This window comes from Eretmochelys imbricata, chromosome 7 (genome assembly GCF_965152235.1).
Source record: "Eretmochelys imbricata isolate rEreImb1 chromosome 7, rEreImb1.hap1, whole genome shotgun sequence".
In the NCBI taxonomy this organism is placed as follows: domain Eukaryota; kingdom Metazoa; phylum Chordata; order Testudines; family Cheloniidae; genus Eretmochelys; species Eretmochelys imbricata.
In genome coordinates, this window is record NC_135578.1 from 27572392 (window position 1) to 27593475 (window position 21084).

The 21084-nt window shown below is 40.7% G+C and overlaps 1 protein-coding gene across 1 annotated transcript in view; it reads right to left on the reverse strand.

Moving 5' to 3' along the window:
* The window catches only part of CACNA2D3 (calcium voltage-gated channel auxiliary subunit alpha2delta 3), a 722234-nt gene that overhangs the window by 427568 nt on the left and 273582 nt on the right, over positions 1 to 21084 (reverse strand). Inside the window, exon 5 of the mRNA XM_077821951.1 lies at positions 14016 to 14178. Coding sequence (XP_077678077.1) covers positions 14016 to 14178 — 163 coding nt within the window. The remainder of the gene's footprint in view (positions 1 to 14015; positions 14179 to 21084) is intronic.

Consider the following 21084-nt stretch of genomic DNA (forward strand, 5'->3'; position numbering starts at 1 on the left):
CAAGCAGAACTTTTGATTACGGACTGCATTTATCAATTTGTAGTGAATAAACGCATCTTTTAGCATGCCATTGAACACCATGCTATGGAAATGCCATTTGACATAGGTGATATTCTCTTCCTTGGCTATAAAGTGTTCAAGGGAAAACTTAAATGTGATTCTGTAAAGTCCAAGTTTGCAATCCACAGTTGCCAAGTTTCTGGTGCTGAAAGAAGCAAACAGGTAAGTCATGGGTCTAATAGAAATGTGCATGTCCTGTAACAAACAGAAGCCAAGTTAGTTAAGACTTTGAGGGGCTGAACTTCAAATAAGTGACTATTTGTCTAAATATATATATATTTATTTATTTATTTATTTTGTAATTCCTCAGTATCCAACTTATTTTATGTTGTATGCTGGTCCATTAGTTAATCACATGCATTGCACAGTAACATACCTTTTCCAAATTTGTGGTGTGGATGCATAGGAACTGAATTGAACTATCAGTTCATTTCACATATGCCACCATTCAGTGTTCACAAGGTAAAAACTTTCGGTATTCTATTTCAGTATCCTTATGTAGTACATATAAATAAGTCCCACTGATCCTAATGGAAAGAGTGCATGCATATGGAGAAGAAAGCAGAGTTTGTTTGATATTTTTGTTACTAAAATAATCACATTCAGAATTGCTCCTGGCCTTATTGCATCCTCACCATTTTCACTTTTTTCATGGTATTAAATGATGCGGTTGATCATGAGTGAAGATATCCACAAATGAAGAGATAAAGATAACACAGCCTGGAAAAGAATACTGAAGAAAGGGAATGTAAAATTGACTGTCAATTTCATTAAAATGTTCAGAAGACACAAACTGGTTTAAGTCACATGATAGTGTACTTTTAACATCCTGCAAGTGATACAGGATGGCAGAGACAAGGATGTGGCAAGGGAGACAGTATGGATGTTACATAGACAATCATGTCGTGCCTAGCGACCTGGAGGGTAGAGATAAAAGCACATTCCTGGACAAGAGCATCTTAAGCTTATATTGATGGCCAGACCAAACTGGCTGATGATATTGGAAGAATATCAGATATGGTATCTCCTCATGGAAAGCAGCAAACCTGGACAAAAACTAAATTAAATTACCACACCAGAAAATACAGAAGAACATTTTAAATTTACTTTTTCCTGTAACTTGTTTAGATTAGAGTCTGGCAAATGGATTTTTTAAAATCATTTTCACAAATACTTTTCTCTAAATATATTGTTTATAGGAAGTGGTTACTGTAATTGAGTCAAACTTACAACAGAAAGATTGTTGCTATTTAAATAAGTGTCTAGTCAATGGTATGTAAGTAGTCTCAGCAGAATATTACCGTATTAGCTGGTACAGTTTGATTGGTTACAGTTTGATTAGCTGTAATTAATCAGGACTTCTGAATCTTTTTCTCCACACTATTGAACATTTTATATTACATCCACAAGCCACATAGTTGTTAAAAAACTGTAAGCACAGCTTCAGACTCTCAGCAACATATTGTTTGCCTTATGTTTGTCAGTTGAGTCGACATAAACCATATCTCCTGTTGACAGAAATGCTTAAAAGTATTCATGGACTGTACCATCCATCATAGAAAAATACTCTGTAGCTATGGAAAGCATAGATAAAAATCACTTCCTACACCCTGTAAAAGCTCAAACCAGCCTCTACATCAAAGAGGGATTTATTTAAAGAAAAATTAGGACCTCACTAAATTGCTACAGTATGGCATTATTGTGCATCCTCAAGGCAGTGGACCAATTCCCTGGATTCAGTAAATGCTGGATGGTTAATTAGACCAAACCAGATTTTTCCCTCTTTTGATCGGTGTTATGAATTGTCCCGGATGCCACTAGAAGAAAGACAATACACCAGAATGTGGTTTTAACTAGCCAGCAACTTTATTAACTTATCACATCTGGGTAACTATCCGGCTATAGCAAGATCAATGCAGGTCTTCCTTCCTTCTGTAATCCATACTACCTGAAGGAGGTCTACCCTCAGCTCCACCCCCTCTATACCTCTTATTTGGTGCCATCGCCTTTCCCTCATACAAGGGTTGAGCGTATGGGGGAAGGGGTGTCTCCTCACTGTTCATGACATTAGGAGCCCCCACATCATTCCTTGTCTTCCTTAGGAGGCACCTTCTCCCACTCTGCTTCCATTTTGGGTATTATCAGGGAGCCAGACTCCCTACTGAAGGATTATCTGCACTGGGCACTTGAGTCAAGTTGCAACAACTTGATTTTTACAATCTAAGCTACCCATTGGGTCCCTGAATTGCAGAGAGGATGGCAATGAGGAAAAAATTCCTTCTCAGCCCCAAAAAGGCAGCCAGCACAAGACCCCAGCAAGGCTCAATATCTGGTCCTACTCTAACCCCAAGGCGGTGAAGAGGGAAGGAGCTGTTGCTCTCTGGTGCAGACAGTACTCCAGGGAGGGGAAAGGCCCCTTCCTTTGGGTGTACAAGAGCCAATGGTCTTCCGTTGCACCCTTTTATCCAGTCAGTCAGCCAAGAAGTCCCTCTCCTCCCCTCCCTAAACCCACCAAGAAGCTGTGTGACCATGAAGACAGGAGAAAGATGGGGGGACAATCCCTAAAAGGGCCCAAGGGTTCTCTCTTTACTGCAGGCTCAGACAAAGCCTACTCACCACTGAGGCTGCAGCGGCGAGGGTTGTGGTGGTACCTGTGCACTCAGAGATTTCTTTTTCATTAAAAATGGTTACCCTGGCATTCAGAGAGTTGCTAGATTTTACCTGATAATTATTCAGGGTTTTAAATAACCGTTTATTTTACTTTTTTATCACTATAATCTGATCATTTTGGTGAGTTGCACTGTTCCACAATTCATATCTGATTGTTACTCGGATAGAGCACCTTCTCCAATGAGATTCATTAATATTCATTTTTGCAGTGAGAATAAGATTGTTGTCAACTTGTCAATGGATTCCCCAGGATTATTTTTACTACCAGTAAATTTAGAAAACAGACTATTTTATCCTAACAAATACTAGGCTTGGGATTTTCAAAGGCTCCAAAAGGAGTTAGGTGCCCAACTCTCACTGACTTCCAAACATTTGAAAATCCTACCGTAAATGGATTTGTAATGAAATACCATTTTGTAACCCAATAGTACCACCATATTATTTTCTCTAAGATGATGAATCGTAACCAGTGATACTCCCAGGCAACTTTGCATAGGTGCCACATTCATAGTTCTTCTGAGATCAGAACTTAATTCCAAATTTACAGGAACATTTTGATGACCATTCATTCAATAAATTTTCTTACGAACTGTCAAGGTCCACTTTCAAAACATGCAAAATGTTTGTGCTTAAAAATAAAAATATTTTCTTTTTCTGCATTAATCAAGAATAGCACACCATTTATATTTTCCTTATTACATTAACTACCACAAATGAGTTTTGCAGCTTACCAGGTACCACCCAATCCCCCCCAAAAAAAGTGTAAGGGAGAAAATGAACGATTAAATTTATATGCATTTAACATTTTAGCACGTAGATACCACATATTTTAGAAACTATGAAGCAGCTGAAATTAGAGCTATGACAAAGTGCTAAATCTGAAGGGCAAATATTCAGAACTTACGTAGGCCACAAAGACCCAGGTAACTTTACAATTACATAGTAAGACAAGGCCCTGACCATCTTCAAAATAAACATGTTGTACTTGATTAAAGAGCAAAATTATAAAACACTACTACTCAAATTAGGAAGCATTAGTGAACCACTTTCCCCGATTTCTTCTTCCAGTGGTGGATGCACTGAATGCACATCTAAATGTACAAGAGTTCTGAGAAACTGAAGTAAAGCAAAATTTGGCTTGTTTTTTGGGTGTGTGAGCATGGGTGCTGGTTTGGGGGTTTTTTTCCCTTGATGCTTGGCTGACACTGCTGATGCCTTTGCAAATAAGGCTATCTGAATCAAGCTCCCAGTAGATGGCTTCAACTATATTATCTGCCTAAGTACAGAACTGTCACTTTAAAAAAAATGAACAGATTTGTGGTCCAAAAGGGTTTTTTTTCAAATCACACAGTATCCTCTGAAGCTTGTCTTATGTGATCTAAAAAAAGGGATAGCAATATCACTCACATGTACTGGTAGTCTTTAAGTTAATGTCAGACAGAATTGTAGAGAAAACTAAGAGGAGAAATTTATTAAGTCTGAATAATTCTGATGTCTCAACATTTTAAAAAAATCTCTGTAAACAGTGTGCTAAAAGCCTGCATAATTTTCATAATCTATAAAAGAGAAAATCAAAACACAGCTCTGTGTTATAAAGCCAAATTGGACAGCAACTTTCCAGCTTTACTGAGAGATTGTGAAGATATTCTGTGCTGTATTTTGACAATGTTCCATTAAAAACAGTAATTGTTTCTAACATGTTTACATTTCATTACTGTAGCGCAAACTTCACCAATGCAATGGAGTGCATCACATTTGGATCGGGCGGTCAATAGCATCAGATTTCTAAAGAATGACAGACTCATGTAAATACATCTCAGCTCATACTGAAAGGCTGGTTATTTAATGTGTGTTGAGCAACAAGTAAAAATGCATGAGGATGCTTTAAAGTGGCCACTTAAATCAGAAAGTCATTTACTGGAGATGGTCATTAGAAAAATTTCACTGTACGTGAAGGCTTTTAAATGTTGCTGTTATGTATTATGTGATAAATTCTGCTCTCAACACTGATCAAAATTTCAATTCAGGTCACTTTTACTGATGGAAACTCAGAAGCAGTTTGGACACTTTTCTTTAAACTTCGTTGAAAAATTCACCTGGGCCAACAGTGAAAATTAATGTTAATAGCCAAAGTTATAGGGGAGCTGTGGAGAGAGCCCCAAAAGCAAGTCAACGTGCATGTGCAAATCCAATGTGTGTGTGTAACACTGGGTCTTTCCCTCATCGCTGCAAGTATGCCAATTTCAAATGTGCACATGTGAAATTGTTTAAAGTGTTGCTGTAGCCATGTTGATCCCAGGTTAGGAGCGAGACAAGGTAGGTGAGCTAATATCGTTTATTGGACCAATTTCTGTTAGAGAAAGAGACAGGATTGCAAGTTTACACAGAGTTTACACAACCCGAAGAACCTCTCTGAGATTAAAAAAAACAGAGCTCCGAGTCTCAGAGCCCAGGTCAGCTGACTCAGACCTGTAGGACTCAGACTGCAGGGCTAAAAATAGCAGTGTAGACGTTTGGGCTCAGCCTAGAGCCTGGGATCTGAGACTCTCTTTCCCCTCACCCCCCTCGTGGGATCTCATAGCCAAGGCTCCAGCCTGAGTCCAAATGTCTACACTGCAATTTTATATCCCCCCAGCCCGATCCCAATACAGCTGACCAGGGCCAGCTGCAGCCAAGCTGCAGGTCTTTTATTGCAGTGTAGACATACCCTTTTAAAGCTCAAAAGCTTGTCTCTTTCTCCAGCAGAAGTTGGGCCAATAAAAGATATAACCTCCCCCACCATGTCTGTCACATATGAAATGTCTATCATCTTGGTCATCATCAGTGATTCAACCCAGAACCTACAGCATTAAAGCATGAACCTCTACAGTTTCAGTTTAAGATATATGGCCCTACTTTTACAAAACACTCAACCACGTGCTTAAGTCCATCCCTTAAGCAGCACTTGTGTAACTTTAATGTCAACTTTAATGTCAATTTGCTTAAAGTAAAACGGATGTGCTTTGCTGAATAGAGGCCTTAGACTTACATCCTCTGTGGATTGAGCACTGACACACAGCACACACTAAGTAATGGGCTGCATGTGCATTATTTGAAAAATTGTGTCAAGGGATATAATGGAATCCTGGCTGAAACTAATTGTGGAGTGATGACTATAGATCAGGGTGGGCAAACTCTGGCCCACGAGCCGTTTTAAGCTGGCCTGCGAGTTGCACCAGCAGCTCGGCCCTGCTTCGGTGCTCCAGGTGGGGTGCTGGGTCTCAGGGCTGTAGCACGTGGCTTGGCCCTGCTCCAGCTGGGTCGGGGGCCACACTACATGGCTCCCGGAAGCCAGCATGGCCCAGCTCTGGCTCCTACGTGCTCCAATGGGAGCTGCAGGGGTGGTGCCTGCAGACGGGGCAGTGTGCAGAACCACTTGGACGCGCCTCAGCGTAGGAGCCGGAGAAGGGACATGCCACTGCTTCCAGGAGCCGCTTGAGGTAAGCGCTGCTCAGAGGCTGCACCCCCTGAGCCTCTCCCCACGTCCCAAAATCCCTGCCCCAGCCCTAATCCCCCTCCCACTCTCCAAAACCCTTGGTCCCAGCCTGGAGCACCCTCCTGCACCCCAAACTTCTCATCCCCAGCCCCACCCCAGAGCCAACACCCCCAGCCAGAACCTGCACCCCTTCCCATAACCCTGCCCCAACCCTGATCCCCCTCCCACCCTCTGAACCCCTCGGTCCCAGCCCAGAGCACCCTCCTACACCCCAAACTCTTCATTCCCAGCCCCATCCCAGAGCCAGCACCCCCTCCCGCACTCCAATCCCAATTTTGTGAGCATTCATGGCCCGCCATACAATTTCTATTCCCTGATGTGACCCTTGGGTCAAAAAGTTTGCCCATCCCTGCTATAGATTAAAAATACTGTGCTTCAAAGTATTATTGCATAAAAGTGTTTTCGCTCCTGACACTTGCTGTAGAAAGATGCATTCCAAAATGTGAATAGAAACACATTTAAAATAAATAGGCGAACAGAGCAGTCAGATTTTTGAAATCTGTATTTTATCTGATACTAAGTAGGTTTGGACTCTCCCCACCCCAATTTCTTACTGTAACTAAATTTAACACAGAACAAAACAGCTCAATAGATAACTAAGTTTTGCAGCGCTATAGAGAACATTTAATTCCATTGCCAACTGTGCTAACTGGATGAAAAGTTTATCCTTTTGGAAATATTTCTGCATTATAAAACTCAGTGAGTGAGATAAGATTGCATAAAGTCAACTGGAAATGAGTATAAAAGAAAATCTTCCATTAACGTAAATCAATTTAGCTAAGCCTACTTGGTTTCTGTTGCCAAGAAAAATTACACTTTTCACTTGTAGTGTCTATTTAGTTATTTCATCAAACTTCTTGCAACTAAGTATGTAACTTTAGTTCCGGCCAGTAAACCAGCTGCCCTCTCTTCTGGTGCCACATCAGCCCCTGGTGGGTGAAAGATGTAACTGCAGTGTGCCCCTCCTGTGGCTTCCCTTTGCCTCCCCCTCAGAATCAATTATTCTGGAGGGGGATGGAATTTGTGGAGGACATTAATTCTGAACTTGCGCACTGACACAAAATTCCCCCAGGAGTAAACAGTGTGGTAGGAGTCTAGAGGCACATATATGTATCTATGACCCTACTTCACAGCTTTGGCTGGCAGCTGGGTCAGGTGACCAAGTGCCACATGATAGCAACCTGGAGACAGCACTTCCTTTAAGAGGGAGCCCGTTTAAATAAAGCAGGGAAAACCAGGGTTAGGACCTAGCAGAGGCACTCTACGCCAATTAAGCAGAAAGCCTGGAGGGAGACACTGCAGGGAGCAGGAATAGAAGCCTCACTTGGGAGAGGTTTTAGCAAAGGCCAGACATCAGTACTGTGGTTTGGGAAGGAACTGTAACGTCTGTGGGAAAGATTTCTATTTGAGTTGACACTGAACTCTTGTTAATAAACTAGACCCAAAGAAGGGGGTATCCTGGAACCATGCAAGTCTTCGTGCATTCTTCAGGAAACTGGGTTGGGGAAACTGAGGTAGCAGACACATGACCAGATGGAAAAGCCAACCTCACTACACAGTGTATTAAATTTTTTATACAACAAACTGTTCGTGCTTTAAAAATGTCCTTGTGATGATTTGCTTCCCTGTTTGGACCACGGTTAAAATTACAGTGAATTCCTTAAAGTGAATTTTTATAATGAAGTCAGTGTTTATATTGAACATATTTACTTAAAGCAGAGATTTAATAAAGCCAGATTGTATTCTGAATGTTGCAGTGACCCGAAACCATTTGGGTCTGTCATTTTATTTCACCATAAAAGCACTTTATCATCTCTGTTCACTATCAGTGTGTTCGACTGTAGCTATATGTCTGAGATCACTCTCATTTGCCCCGCAGTAAAGCTAAACAATTCCGTTTAATTCAACAAATCACACAGGTGTATCTGCAAAAAGAAAAGGAGTACTAGTGGCACCTTAGAGACTAACCAATTTATTTGAGCATAAGCTTTCGTGAGTAGTTGTAGTTGTAAGAATGCTTGACAGAGATCTTGTAGGTGTTTGTCTCTGTCTGAGGGGTTGGAGCAAATGCGGTTGCATCGTAGAGCTTGGCTATAGACAATGGATCATGTGGTGTGGTCTGGGTGAAAGCTGGAGGCATGTAGGTAGGAATAACGGTCAGTAGGTTTCCAGTATAGCGTGGTGTTTATGTGACCATCACTTATTAGCACCGTAGTGTCCAGGAAGTGGATCTCTTGTGTGGACTGGTCCAGGCTGAGGTTGATGTTGGGATGGAAATTGTTGAAATCATGCTGGAATTCCTCAAGGGCTTCTTTTCCATGGGTCCAGATAATGAAGATATCATGATGACACTACGGTGCTAATAAGCGATGGTCACATAAATGGGTGTTATCATACACACTATAAGTAGAGTGATCACTTAAGATGAGCTATTACGAGCAGGAGAGTGAGGGGTGGAGAAAACTTTCTGTAGTGATAATCAAGGTGGGCATCAAGCATTCTTACAACTACAATACCCACCTGCTGAAGCGAAGAAACAGATTGACAGAGCCAGAAGAGTACCCAGAAGTCACCTACTACAGGACAGACCCAACAAAGATAATAACAGAACGCCACTAGCCGTCACCTTCTTCCCCCAACTAAAACCTCTCCAACGCATCATCAAGAATCTACAACCTATCCTGAAGGACGACCCATCACTCTCACAAATCTTGGGAGACAGGCCAGTCCTTGCCTTCAGACAGCCCCCCAACCTGAAGCAAATACTCACCAGCAACCACATACCACACAACCGAACCACTAACCCAGGAACCTATCCTTGCAACAAAGCCCGTTGCCAACTTTGCCCACATATCTATTCAGGGGACACATCATAGGGCCTAATCACATCAGCCACACTATCAGAGGCTCATTCACCTGCACATCTACCAATGAGATATATGCCATCATGTGCCAGCAATGCCCCTCTGCCATGTACATTGGGCAAACTAGACAGTCTCTACATAAAAGAATAAATGGACACAAATCAGATGTCAAGAATTATAACATTCATAAACCAGTCAGAGAACACTTCAATCTCTCTGGTCACTCGATCTCAGACCTAAAGGTCACAATATTAAAACAAAAAGACTTCAAAAACAGACTCCAACGAGAGACTGCTGAATTGGAATTAATTTGCAAACTGGATACAATTAACTTAGGCTAGAATAGAGACTGGGAGTGGATGTGTCATTACACAAAGTAAAACTATTTCCCCATGTTTATTCCCCCCCCCCCCTCCACTGCTCCTCGGACGTTCCTGTTAACTGCTGGAAATGGCCCACCTTGATTATCACTACAAAAGATTTTCTCCCCCCCCAGCCCGCTCTCCTGCTAGTAATAGGTCATCTTAAGCGATCACTCTCCTTACAGCATGTATGATAACACCCATTCTTTCATGTTCTGTGTGTATATAAATCTCCTCACTGTATTTTCCACTGAATGCATCCGATGAAGTGAGCTGTAGCTCACAAAAGCTTATGCTCAAATAAATTGGTTAGTCTCTAAGGTGCCACTACTACTCATTTTCTTTTTGCTAATACAGACTAACACGGCTGCTACTCTGAAACAGGTGTATATGTGGTATGAGAACATGATCAGGCCCATAGTACCTTAAATGACAACCTTGGGACTCAAACTACTGTCTGCTGTCTCCCCCAACTGGACATCAGACTCCTGCTGCTGAAACTGGTTTCTGAGAGATGTTGCAGAGGTTGGTCCATATATTTGGCCTCTGGTAAATGTGTTTTGTACCTCAACAGTAGCACAAATGGGCCTTGAAGCAGTAATTAAATATCAACTGAGGATTCCCCAGTTAGCTACCTGCTTCCCACCACCTGGCAAAGCATGTGTACTGGGGAGAATGCAGGGCCAGAGCACAATGCACTCCAACAATCCTGGCCAGGAGAGCTGCTCCATGGGAGTCATTATCAGCTCATGCAAGTTAAAGTAACCCTGAAGCTGCTCTAACTGACAGTTTGGCTTCAGGTAGTCTTCATGGATGGGGGAAGGAGAGATGGAGGGTGGAAAGGTCAGTGTCAACAAGCCACCTATGCACCGTTTTCCAAGGTGTGCTTAGCACTGCTCTGACACACCTAAGTATCTGACTATTAGTGTTTCTAAAATACACAAGGGAGGATTCTGATCTCATGCTGGTTTTACATAATTTACTCATTGTTTAAAATGGCACCTTATCTTGAGTCTTACGAAAACTTCTCTAAATTCATGTCTAATGACTGTTGAACTTCTATGCTTTTCAAACTGCTTGAAAAACAAAACATTATTGTAAACAGATACTTTCCAGCACCATGTCCTCAAACTTTTGCATTTTAAATAACCTCAGAAACAGAACATGAGTCTCTTGGTGAAACAGCTGAGCACTGGAAGAGTGTTGTGTGTTTTGACATATAAATAAGCACACTAACATCCCACTTAGCTTCAGAACTCCTTCAGTTATATTCATGATAGGAATTCAGAAACATCAGTCTGTTCACTACAACCCAATACTTGTACTAGCTTCACAGTCTAAAAATCAATAGCTTTGCATTACAATGGTGAAGATTCATATCTTGTTAATTAATGTACTCAGTTTCGTATAGGCTAGTACACAGGAGACACAGGGAAAGAGAGACAGGTACCATCCAAGATCACACTTGGTAATGGCACACTAATAATCAGACTAACCCCCACGCCAATGCAAAATTTAGGATCAGAAAATTATCCCAGAAAGAAAATATAGTTGTGCACAAATCCTCTTATTTAGTAAGTGATTCCCCTGTTGCATGTTTAAATGTACCTTTACAGTATGGATAAGTGCTCTTCACTCAGTCAAACAGCTTGTATATAAACTTACTTATATATATTTCCATGCTAGGCTGGGTTGTCTGGTTTTTTTTAAGCTGGTTGGCTGTTTTTCCTTGAACAGTTTGCATATTAGATTGTGAGCTCCTCAGGAAGGTAATGGGTCTTACCTATGGTCTGTGAAGTGCTGTATAAATTTAGACTGCTACATTTGAGCAGTCTGTAATAGCTGAATAAGTGATAAGTTCTACTGTGCTTATCGGCCTTCTGCCACTTGTGCCCACCCAACCAGACACTGATGGGAGCACTGCCCAAATATCTCTGATGGTATCTAGTAATTCACAATCTGTACTAATATCTGTGGCATTCAGTGTTGGCAACTCTTCTGGTTTTATCACAAATCTCCCGATATTTGCTGTGTTGCTTTAAGTCCCAGCTCTGGGATTCATGGAATTATGTGAAATCTCATTGTTTTCCACCCCAAGTAAATTTCTAGCCCTCATAGTTGCAGACAAAAGCTTGAAAATGTGAATTCTAAGCATATGTCTATACTGCAGTTAGACACCCGGGCTGGCCCAGACCAGCTGACTCAGGCTTCCGGGGCTCGGGCTAAGGGACTGTTTAACTGCAGTGTAGACATTCAGGCTCAGGCTGGAGCCCAGGCTCTAGGGCCCTGCAAGGTGGGAGGGTCCCAGAACACAAGCCCAAACATCTACACCACAATTAAAAAAGCCCTTAGCCCAAGCTCCGCAAACCTGAGTCAGCTGGCATGGGCCAGCCACAGGTGTCTAACTGCAGTGTAGAAATACCAGTTAGGCACGAACAACAGAGGGCAAATATTTTAAAAAGTCCCCCAAAATTATTATTTTTAAAAGTCTTATGATTTTTAAGCCAATCTCATTATTATTGAGGCTTGACTCATGATTTCAAATACTCTGGTTGGCAATACTGTGTGGTTTTGCCAATTCCCTACGAATCCAACAAAATGAGACAAAAGACGCAGCTGACCAAAGGACATTCTCTGTTATGCAGGTGCTTTGCTGGCAATCCATAACTATCCAGTGCCTATGCCTTAAGCCAACGGTTTGATTAAGCTATCGAGGACCATACACTGTAATGGATAAACACGAGTATGGTGTGCCAAAAAGCCTAAGCATATGGATCACCTCGCTTTGCTGAGGGAATGTCAACGTGAACATCCAAGCTGAGTCTGTGTATCTGTTTTAGGAAAATATCAGCAATAATCCAGATTTCAGCAGTTGGAAAAAATTTGAAAGATAAAAATAATGTTTCTGCAGCTGCACAAAGTGATTATTTTGGCTGGTTTGAATTAGGCAAAGTGGAGACAGGAATCACCACCATGGATTCCCTCATATCTCTCTATAGGCAGATCCTGTATGAGTGGCCAAAACATGATTTGACAGCCCAGTTGACTTAGGCCTGAATGTGTAGTTCATTAGGGTCTGAAAAGTAGTTCTGCACAGAAAAGTACTGTATAATATTAAATAGGAAGAAGGTCCTCACATTTTAATAAAATCCCCATCACCTCAATTGCTCAGCGATTTAACTTCTCCCTAAAATATGACTAACTTAGCATTTCTAAAACCCTTTGCAACCATCACAATAATATTTCCTTTTTGTTTTTCTTTTAATGAGGATTCAATATGAATATAGAAAGTCTGGAATGAGCTCATTTAGAGACAGGTACAAATAGAAAAATATTAGCACTTTTTAAATGTGAAACAGAAATCATTTGATAGTGTTCAAAGTTTTTTCTAAATCTCTTTAAAATATTCCACTTCAGTCATCTCACAAACCTTTAAATATTCTCTGTGAAGCTTTGTTATTTTGTGATCCCAAATTTAAACATTTCTCTACAATTTCTGAGTTGTCAGGCTTCTCCGTAGTGTGAATCACATCTTAGAAGAAAGGTTGCCTCATGAATCACTTCTCCTCTCAGTCTAAATTGTTTGGACTATCTCCCGTTTCATTTGCAATTACACAACATCCCTACGTCAATTACCGCAATTGCTGACATGGAATTGTAGCATTTGGAAAGTACTGAATGCATTTTTAGCTGTCTTTTAACACAGTTTAAATGAGAAGCCAGCTCTCCATGGATCACTGACAAGGGCTCCAAGGACCACAGTTTGTAAACTTGTGTGATATAACTTAATACATTTCATCATTGGAATGGCCCAGAAAATTAAATTGATTGTTGCTCTATAATTGCAATAAGCAGACATAGAGACTGAATTCTGATGACTGGACAACAAGAAATTCCAATGGGAAAATGAAAACAAGCTGTTATGAGTTCAGTTTGTACTCCCTATATTCCGGCTCAATCCACTGAGTTTGTTAGATCAGGCATTTAGTAGGCATATATATTATGTACTACATGTCAAGTATACCATTCAGTATCAAGTGTGATATCTTATTAAAATTAACTTGCTGTACATGTTACCTAAGAGTCAGCAGCAGCTGTAGTTATAAACAGTTGAGAGTTTTCCTACCTGCTTGATGGGTTTACTCTCCGTCATGTTTAAAAGGTGCATTTAGGCTCTCTATTTGCCATGAGCCTAACTAATGAATGACGGTTTACAGCCTGTTCAACTGATCTGGAAACTATGGAAAGCAATTTGCCCTAAATAAGTTTTCCTCTGATACAATATGTGCTGCAAAATACATATGCAATGTGTTGATTATATTAGGTCACCATACATGTTGCCATAGAAGAAAAGAAATTATCTTCAGAGCTGTAGCTCTTATGGCATTACCTCAGCTGAAGACTGAGAGAAACTAACTCTAACAAAGCACAGAATTAGTTTATAAAACATAGTCATTTATTAACAACATGTTGCTTCATACCTTTAACTCGAGGAATGCAGAGAGAAAGAAGATATTAGCTAACCTTTGTTGTACATATTGGTTGGTACTTGGACGTCACTCAGGCTGATGTTCACAGGCAAGTTATTGAAGTGGTCATTTGGCACTAGAATGAACTCCTTCCCAAGTTCTAAAAAGTTTCCTTCTTCATCTCGTTCATTTATGAGAACAGCGTTGAAGTATTCATACTGCAACAAAAATTCGCATTCAGTTATTACACCCTCTGAACAATTTTCTTACATTTTAATCCATTCATTCATCTATCTAATATTTATTAGCATATGTTTTTGTCTAAACCAAAAGAACATGATATAAAAAGCTACATATTTTTAGGAGCTTAAAGATTCATTTTAGGAAACTAGTACATGTGCACTTCTTTCTGAAAACAATTTAATATCTGTGAATGCACATCCCTCTTAACATTAAATGGTAAGGGCAGTCCAACCCCATTGTACACAAAAGAAGTAATATTTTAACACAAAGTTTTCTCAATCTAAACCATTTGTTGCACAATTATGTACTGGCAAAAGTCTCTCTTTTTAGCTTAATATTTTCCATTAATTCGAGAACTGCTATTAGTTCATAATAGAACTGCTATTATGAAAGCATTCTGACTTCATCAAGTATGTTAAAAGGAATTGGCTAAAACCTATGACAGCAGAATTTTATAGCATTTTTCTCCTAGGTTTTTATACTACTTCAACCATAATTTGGATTGACTGGCATCTCTTAAAGAAAAGGAGTTATCCATTTCATGCTGAACATCACAAATACATATTACAAAAGGTTTCATACAATCCAACTTCAACTTTGACAGTAATTTAAATCTAGATTTGACTTTTTTCTGGAGAAAGAAATCATCATCTGTATGTGTAAAGACTCCTAAATGGTATTTGGCTTCTTCTGGAAAAAGTATAACAAGATAAGCAAAAGTGATTTAGATACAATTATTGATGGGGGGGTGCATGAGAGTGTGGGTGTATATGTGAGAAAGGAAAAAAAAAGAGAGAGAGAGACCTAGCTCAAAAACAGGGATTCTAGCAAACTTTGGAGGCAACTAGCAGCAGTACATAACCCCATTTTAATCTTTCAACCTTTGAAAACAAAAAAGTTTTTCAAATGTTTACTAAATGTAAAAGATCCAAATATAATATCTTTGACAAAGCCCATGAAGTTGAATCCCAATCATTGTTATAACTAAGTACACGATTATAAATAATAATAGGACACAGAGACTAGATACATAATCCTGTGGAAATTAACTTTATAGGATTTCTTCTTTATATTTATTAGGGCAAAAGGATAGCTACTGAGCATAGAAACAGATAAATGATACACGATTGGTACCTGAAAGCTTTAAACGCTTTGAAAAGTGTCATTTTTCAATTTTACATGCAACTAGTTTTACTGAGCTAATGCAAACAACTAATACCTTGTAGTTCATGTATTTCCACTGAAACATTCATCACCTTACAATCAACGTGCCTGAGGCAGAGTCCTATACAGCACAGTCACTCTCTCAGCTGTTATTGTCCTGGCTATGCAGGAAGAAAGACAGACTACAAGAGATGTGGTTTAATTAGGCCACAACTTTATCTCATCTGGGAACTACCCAGCATTAAATCATATAGTGCAGATCATCAGTCTTTCCTTAATCCTTTCCACCTATCTGAGAGGGCTCCCATTGGCTCTTCCCACTCACAACCTGTTGCTGGGTCCCCAGCACCCACCCCTTGTACAAGGATTAAGGGAGCTGGGGAAAGGGGTTTTTCTCCCCACTGTACCAGACGTTAGGAGTCCCAATCCATCTTTCCTCAGCTTCTTTAGGGGATGCTTCCCCATAAGTCCACCTCAGACTCCAGTTTATTAGGGAACCAGACCCCTGATGAACAATTACTTGCCAAGTTCCAACCACATAAATTTTACAACCTATCTTACCTACTGTTTATTTGGGCTACCAAGAAGAAAGTGGAAACACACACCCTGCCCAGGCCAATCCAGTGGTGAGGAAAAATTCCTTCCCAGCCTGGAAAAGATGACGAGCATGATGCAAAACAGCAAGGCCCAAAACCTGGTCCCTACTCAGAATGCCACCCTGGACAAGGGGGAGGGCTTATAAAACCTCCTTAGGGAGTGGGAGTCAACAGGCTTATGTTGTGCCAATGTGCCAAAGAGCCCTGTAGCGGGGGTGGTCACCCGCTCAGGCCTTAAAGGGCTTAAAACAGCCCAGGAGAGGGCTGTTGCTGGGAGCAAGCATTGCCCCAGGCTGATTGGGGGAAGCAGGCTCAGCTGTGGCCACACCCCTATCAGGGCTCAGCTGGCCCTTATAAGAGGACAGTGGGCCAGGAGCAGGTAGAGTCTCCTCTAGCTGTTGAGAGAGATGGGCCTGGCTGCTGGGGAGTGTTCCAGAATCCCTGAGGTGAAGTAGGGCTGGGGAAGGCCAGAGGAGCTGGGAGGCTCCAGACTGGAAAAGCCCCAGGCAGCAGGCCTGGCAGATAGCCTAAGATAGATCCTGGGGTTGCAGGGGGCAGCCCCTGCATAGGCAGAGGCAGCAGGTCCAAACCCCCCTTGCCTGTGATGATTGGCTTATACACTGCATTCTGACCCAGTGTGGGGGCTCAATGGTGACTGGCAGTACCAAAGACTGAGGCAAGGTGGGGATAGTGGGTGGGGGTTCCCTGGGGAGGGAAGACCCAGAGACTGGGTAAAAGGGGCACCGGGGGCCAATGGCAAGTGGGACACTGGCCTGCAGAGGGTGCTCCGGAGGCTGAAAGAGCTAATTCCCTGAGAGACCAGCAGGAGGTGCAGCAGAGGCGAGTCTTGCCCCATGACAGCCTGCATCTCACGCCCACAAGGAGGCAGCGTATTCAAAAAGGAAGAGAATAAACAAGGGAGGAGTACTCCTTAAAGTCACCGACCGTTCTCTTTCCTTTGCTGGCCCACACATAGCACCTTCCCACCACTAGGGCTGCAGAAGATCAGGGAGCACATTAGTACTTTTTACATTACTAAATATTAATGCATCTAATCATATGATGGCAAGTTGTGCGTGCCTTGGATTTCAGTGCCATTGACAATGGAACTTTTCTGCTTTTTTTAAACACATTTTCATAAACACGTAAATCAAAATTCAACCACAATATATTTAAATATTACAGCTTTTAAAAGAAAGGTGCAATGCCTTCATTCCCTGAATTTCTGCTCTTGCTAATTCTGGTACAATTCCATTGACTTCATTGATAAAACTAACAGCAGAATGTGGCTTATCCTGTTAATATACTAAGTTCTTGAAAAGAAAGGCATAAATGGTATGGAAATAGTCAAGTACACACAGTATGTGAAGAAATTGGTCAGATTGCAATTTGGCCATGAAAAGCATGCGAGTCACGAACAAAAGCACACTGCTGGCATACTTTGCTTTCCTTCATCAGTTTGGTTATTCCTTTCCCAAATGAATTAATCAGTAGACATCCTCCTTCACTATGTTCTGTTGAAAGGAAAAGTAATTTATAATCGTAAATGTTAAATTGCCAGGCTAGTTGGGTATTAAAATTTGTTAGGCTCGAAATAAAAGACACTACTACTTTTGCAATTAAAGGGTTTTTCTTTGATTAACTTTTTAGGCCTGAGTCTATGGTTTGTGTTTTACAACTGTGGAGATGTTTGTGGAATAATCCGATTATGTAAACTATACAGTAAAACCAAATTGAAATGTATGTTCATCCATCAATTATTCTAAAGGCATTAAAGTCCATAACAAAAAACATTCGATTTTATTAACATCTCCCCTAAACTTTTTTTTGTCATGCTGAATGAACAAAAATAATTTATTTGTTTTTTTCTTTTCTTAAAAATTGTGCCATAGAGAACAAATATCAGGTAAGCTCTGCAGCTGAAACGGTGAGCATTGCGGTTAGGAAGAGATTGGCATCTAGGCAGTAATGTTGTATAGTGGTTTCTTCTGTGCACATTTGCTATTGCTTCCCAGGAAAATATTGCCTATGACAGCTGAAAGGTGGTAGGAGGAAAATTAAAAATTGGATTAAAAATAGTGAAGTAAATCCATCGGGCACTCTGACACTACATTTGAGATAATGCCCTAGGGAAAGGGAAAAAACTCTTATTTGCTGACAACACAGATACTCCAGCTTCTAAGCGCGAAGAGAAAATGACTTCAGTTTAATCTTGTCAACCTCGGATGCAAGCTTAACAAGGTGAGCTCCCACAGTGCGCAATATGACATGCCAAAAACATATTAGCCTGATAAACAGCACAATGATTATTTGGGTTAGGAGTACTGTGAGACTGATTGTGATATGACCAAACAGTGAGATTATTCTAATATTGTGCGTAAAGAGCCATGCACAGTGAGTGACAAACTAAAGCAAAATCATTACAAGGAAAGCCATTAACATAATTTATTACAGAGATATTACTTAAAACCTGTACAAGAACATTAATATTCTAGAGTGCATTTGTGTCTGCTATTGTGAAACTGTATTTTACACATTCGCTATTATACATCACCACCTTTGTAATAGGCAGGTTTCTGAAAACTACCTAGAATTTTGATGCCCACTCACTCTATAATGAGCAAATGCATAGCAACTTGGGAGAACTAAAAATTTAAAGAGAAATCTCTGCTTTCATTTCTTTTTTTTTAAATCTCTTCCTCGTGAAGAAAACCTTCCAAGCCAAACTGATCAGTAGAGCTCAGAGGAACAAGCAGCTGAACCACTCTACTTCAGCAAGAGCAGAGAAGAGCCAAAAGATCCTTCATGAGCTACGCACATTGATTATAAAATGACTCCACTGAGTTTGGGGTGCATTTCAAAGAATTATATCACTAACAGTCCCAACATTTTTAGGCTGGGCCTGTACACAGTGGGTGCAACAGTGGTAAAAAGGAACCTGTTATGTTTGGGTGGGTGGGGTGGCAAGTTGCTAAAAATTGTTTGTAGGTTAATTCAATATGCAGAGACTGATTCTGACAGGAAAGCTTCAACTGTAATTTGCTTTATTTTAAAGCCTGTTTAAATACGAATGTTTGTGACAAATTCCTGCCACAGTAGCTGATGTGTGTTGAATGATGTCTCTGGACAGCTACCAGGACCAACCATAAACTGCCAGGAGACTGGATTTTTGCAAAGGGTATAGTAGAAAAACATCCTGGGAAAAATGCAAGGCTTGTGGAATGTTAAAGCCACGAGAGAAAGATTTCTCCTTCCCCCCCGCCACCAGAGACATGGACTGACCAACACCATGGGGAAACTTTTGGGCTACAAGCCTCAACTCAGCAAGGTACTTAGACATGTGCCCTATTCAAGCACTTGAGTAGTTCCATCGACTTCAGTAGGAACCTTGCTGAATCCAGATGCTAGTGAGTGAGTTAAGCTATAAAAAAGTGCTCTAAGTATACTGCAGTACTGTTAGCTCTCTACAAGAACTACTGCAAATGAATGCAATTATTTTGAGATGAATGCCATTCTTTTGACTGCTGACATTTTTTTTCCAGAGTAAACAAATCTTGTGATGCTTTAAGTGGTTTATCATAAAAATATTTGATAAATATTTTTAAAACAATATTTACTTTTTGAAATACAAATATTTCCTTTTTATTTAAAAAGGAAAAACATTGTATTAAATCATTTTGACCCAGTTTTCACTTACATTCTAAGTACTCCCCTTTAAGTTGTAATAATAAACACAATTCAGTTGGCTGCTGTCTTACTTTAAAATTGTGAAATCACATTATTGCAGAACAATTTGAATGAAAGAGAATAACTTTGTTTCTTGTTAAATTAATGTGGCAGCTCTTCTGAAGATACATAAAGTGGTTTTCTGAGTAAGTACAAGAAAAATACACACACGGGTTATCAGGACTGTGAAAACCTAAACACAACACATGTAGGGGGAAAAATTACAGTAGTGATTCCAGTTAGTTACAGGAGACAGAGATGTACAGTAACTCCTCACTTAAAGTCGTCCCAGTTAACACTGTTTCATTATTAGGTTGCTGATCTATTAGAGAACATACTCGTTTAAAGTCACACAACGTTCCGTTATAAGGTCATTTGGCTTGTCCCCCTCCACCTGGCGCTACAGGGTTGGGGTACGGGGGCTTGCCCCATTCCGCCTGTCTGGTGTTCCTGCCACGGAGCAGGATTGGGGCGCAGGGGCTTGCCCCGTTCCGCCCACCTGGTGTTCCAGCTGGGGAGCACAGTCAGGGTGTGGGGGCTTATCCCACTCCGCCTGCCCAGCATTTCAGCTGGGGAGTGGGCAAGCCCCCGACCCCACTCCCCAGCAGGAGCACTGGTCAGGGAGAGTGGGGCAAGCCCCCATGCCCCGACCCCACTACGCCTCACCTCAACCAAGCTTCACAATCATCATTGGTAAGAACAGTATTAAATAGTTTGTTTAAAATTATACTGTATATGTATACAATGTCTTTTGTCTGGTGAAAAAAATTCCCTGGAACCTAACACCCCCCCTCCCCGCCATTTACATTAATTCTTAAGGGGAAATTGGATTTGCTTAACATCATTTTGCTTAAAGTAGCATTTTTCAGGAACATAACTACAACACTAAGTGAGGAGTTTATAAGATTGTTTTACCAATATACTTGAAATGGAGAATGCATTATTCCTGAAGGACACCCTGTAAGCAGATTTCAGAGCGGTGGCTGTGTTAGTCTGTATCAGCAAAAACAACGAGGAGTGCTTGTGGCACCTTAGACTAACAAATTTATTTGGGCATAAGCTTTCATGGGCTAAAACCCACTTCATCAGATGCATGGAGTGAAAAATACAGTAAGCAGTAACACAAGCTCGAGTCAGTAATTGCAGAGTAGACACAGTCAGTGGGACTTAGGGTATCAACTGAAAGCTCCTAAATCTCTTTTGAAAATGGGACTTAGGTTCTCTCAAATTTCAGTCTTAATGTCTACTTTAAATGCAGTACAGAAACATTAACAGAAGAGGGTTTCATTTTTTTTTTCTTTTCAATAAACATGAGAACTTTATTGGCCTTTATTTAAACCAAATGTTTCGGAGAATCTGCCACAAGCCTGTAACTTTTCATTTAAAAAGAACCCT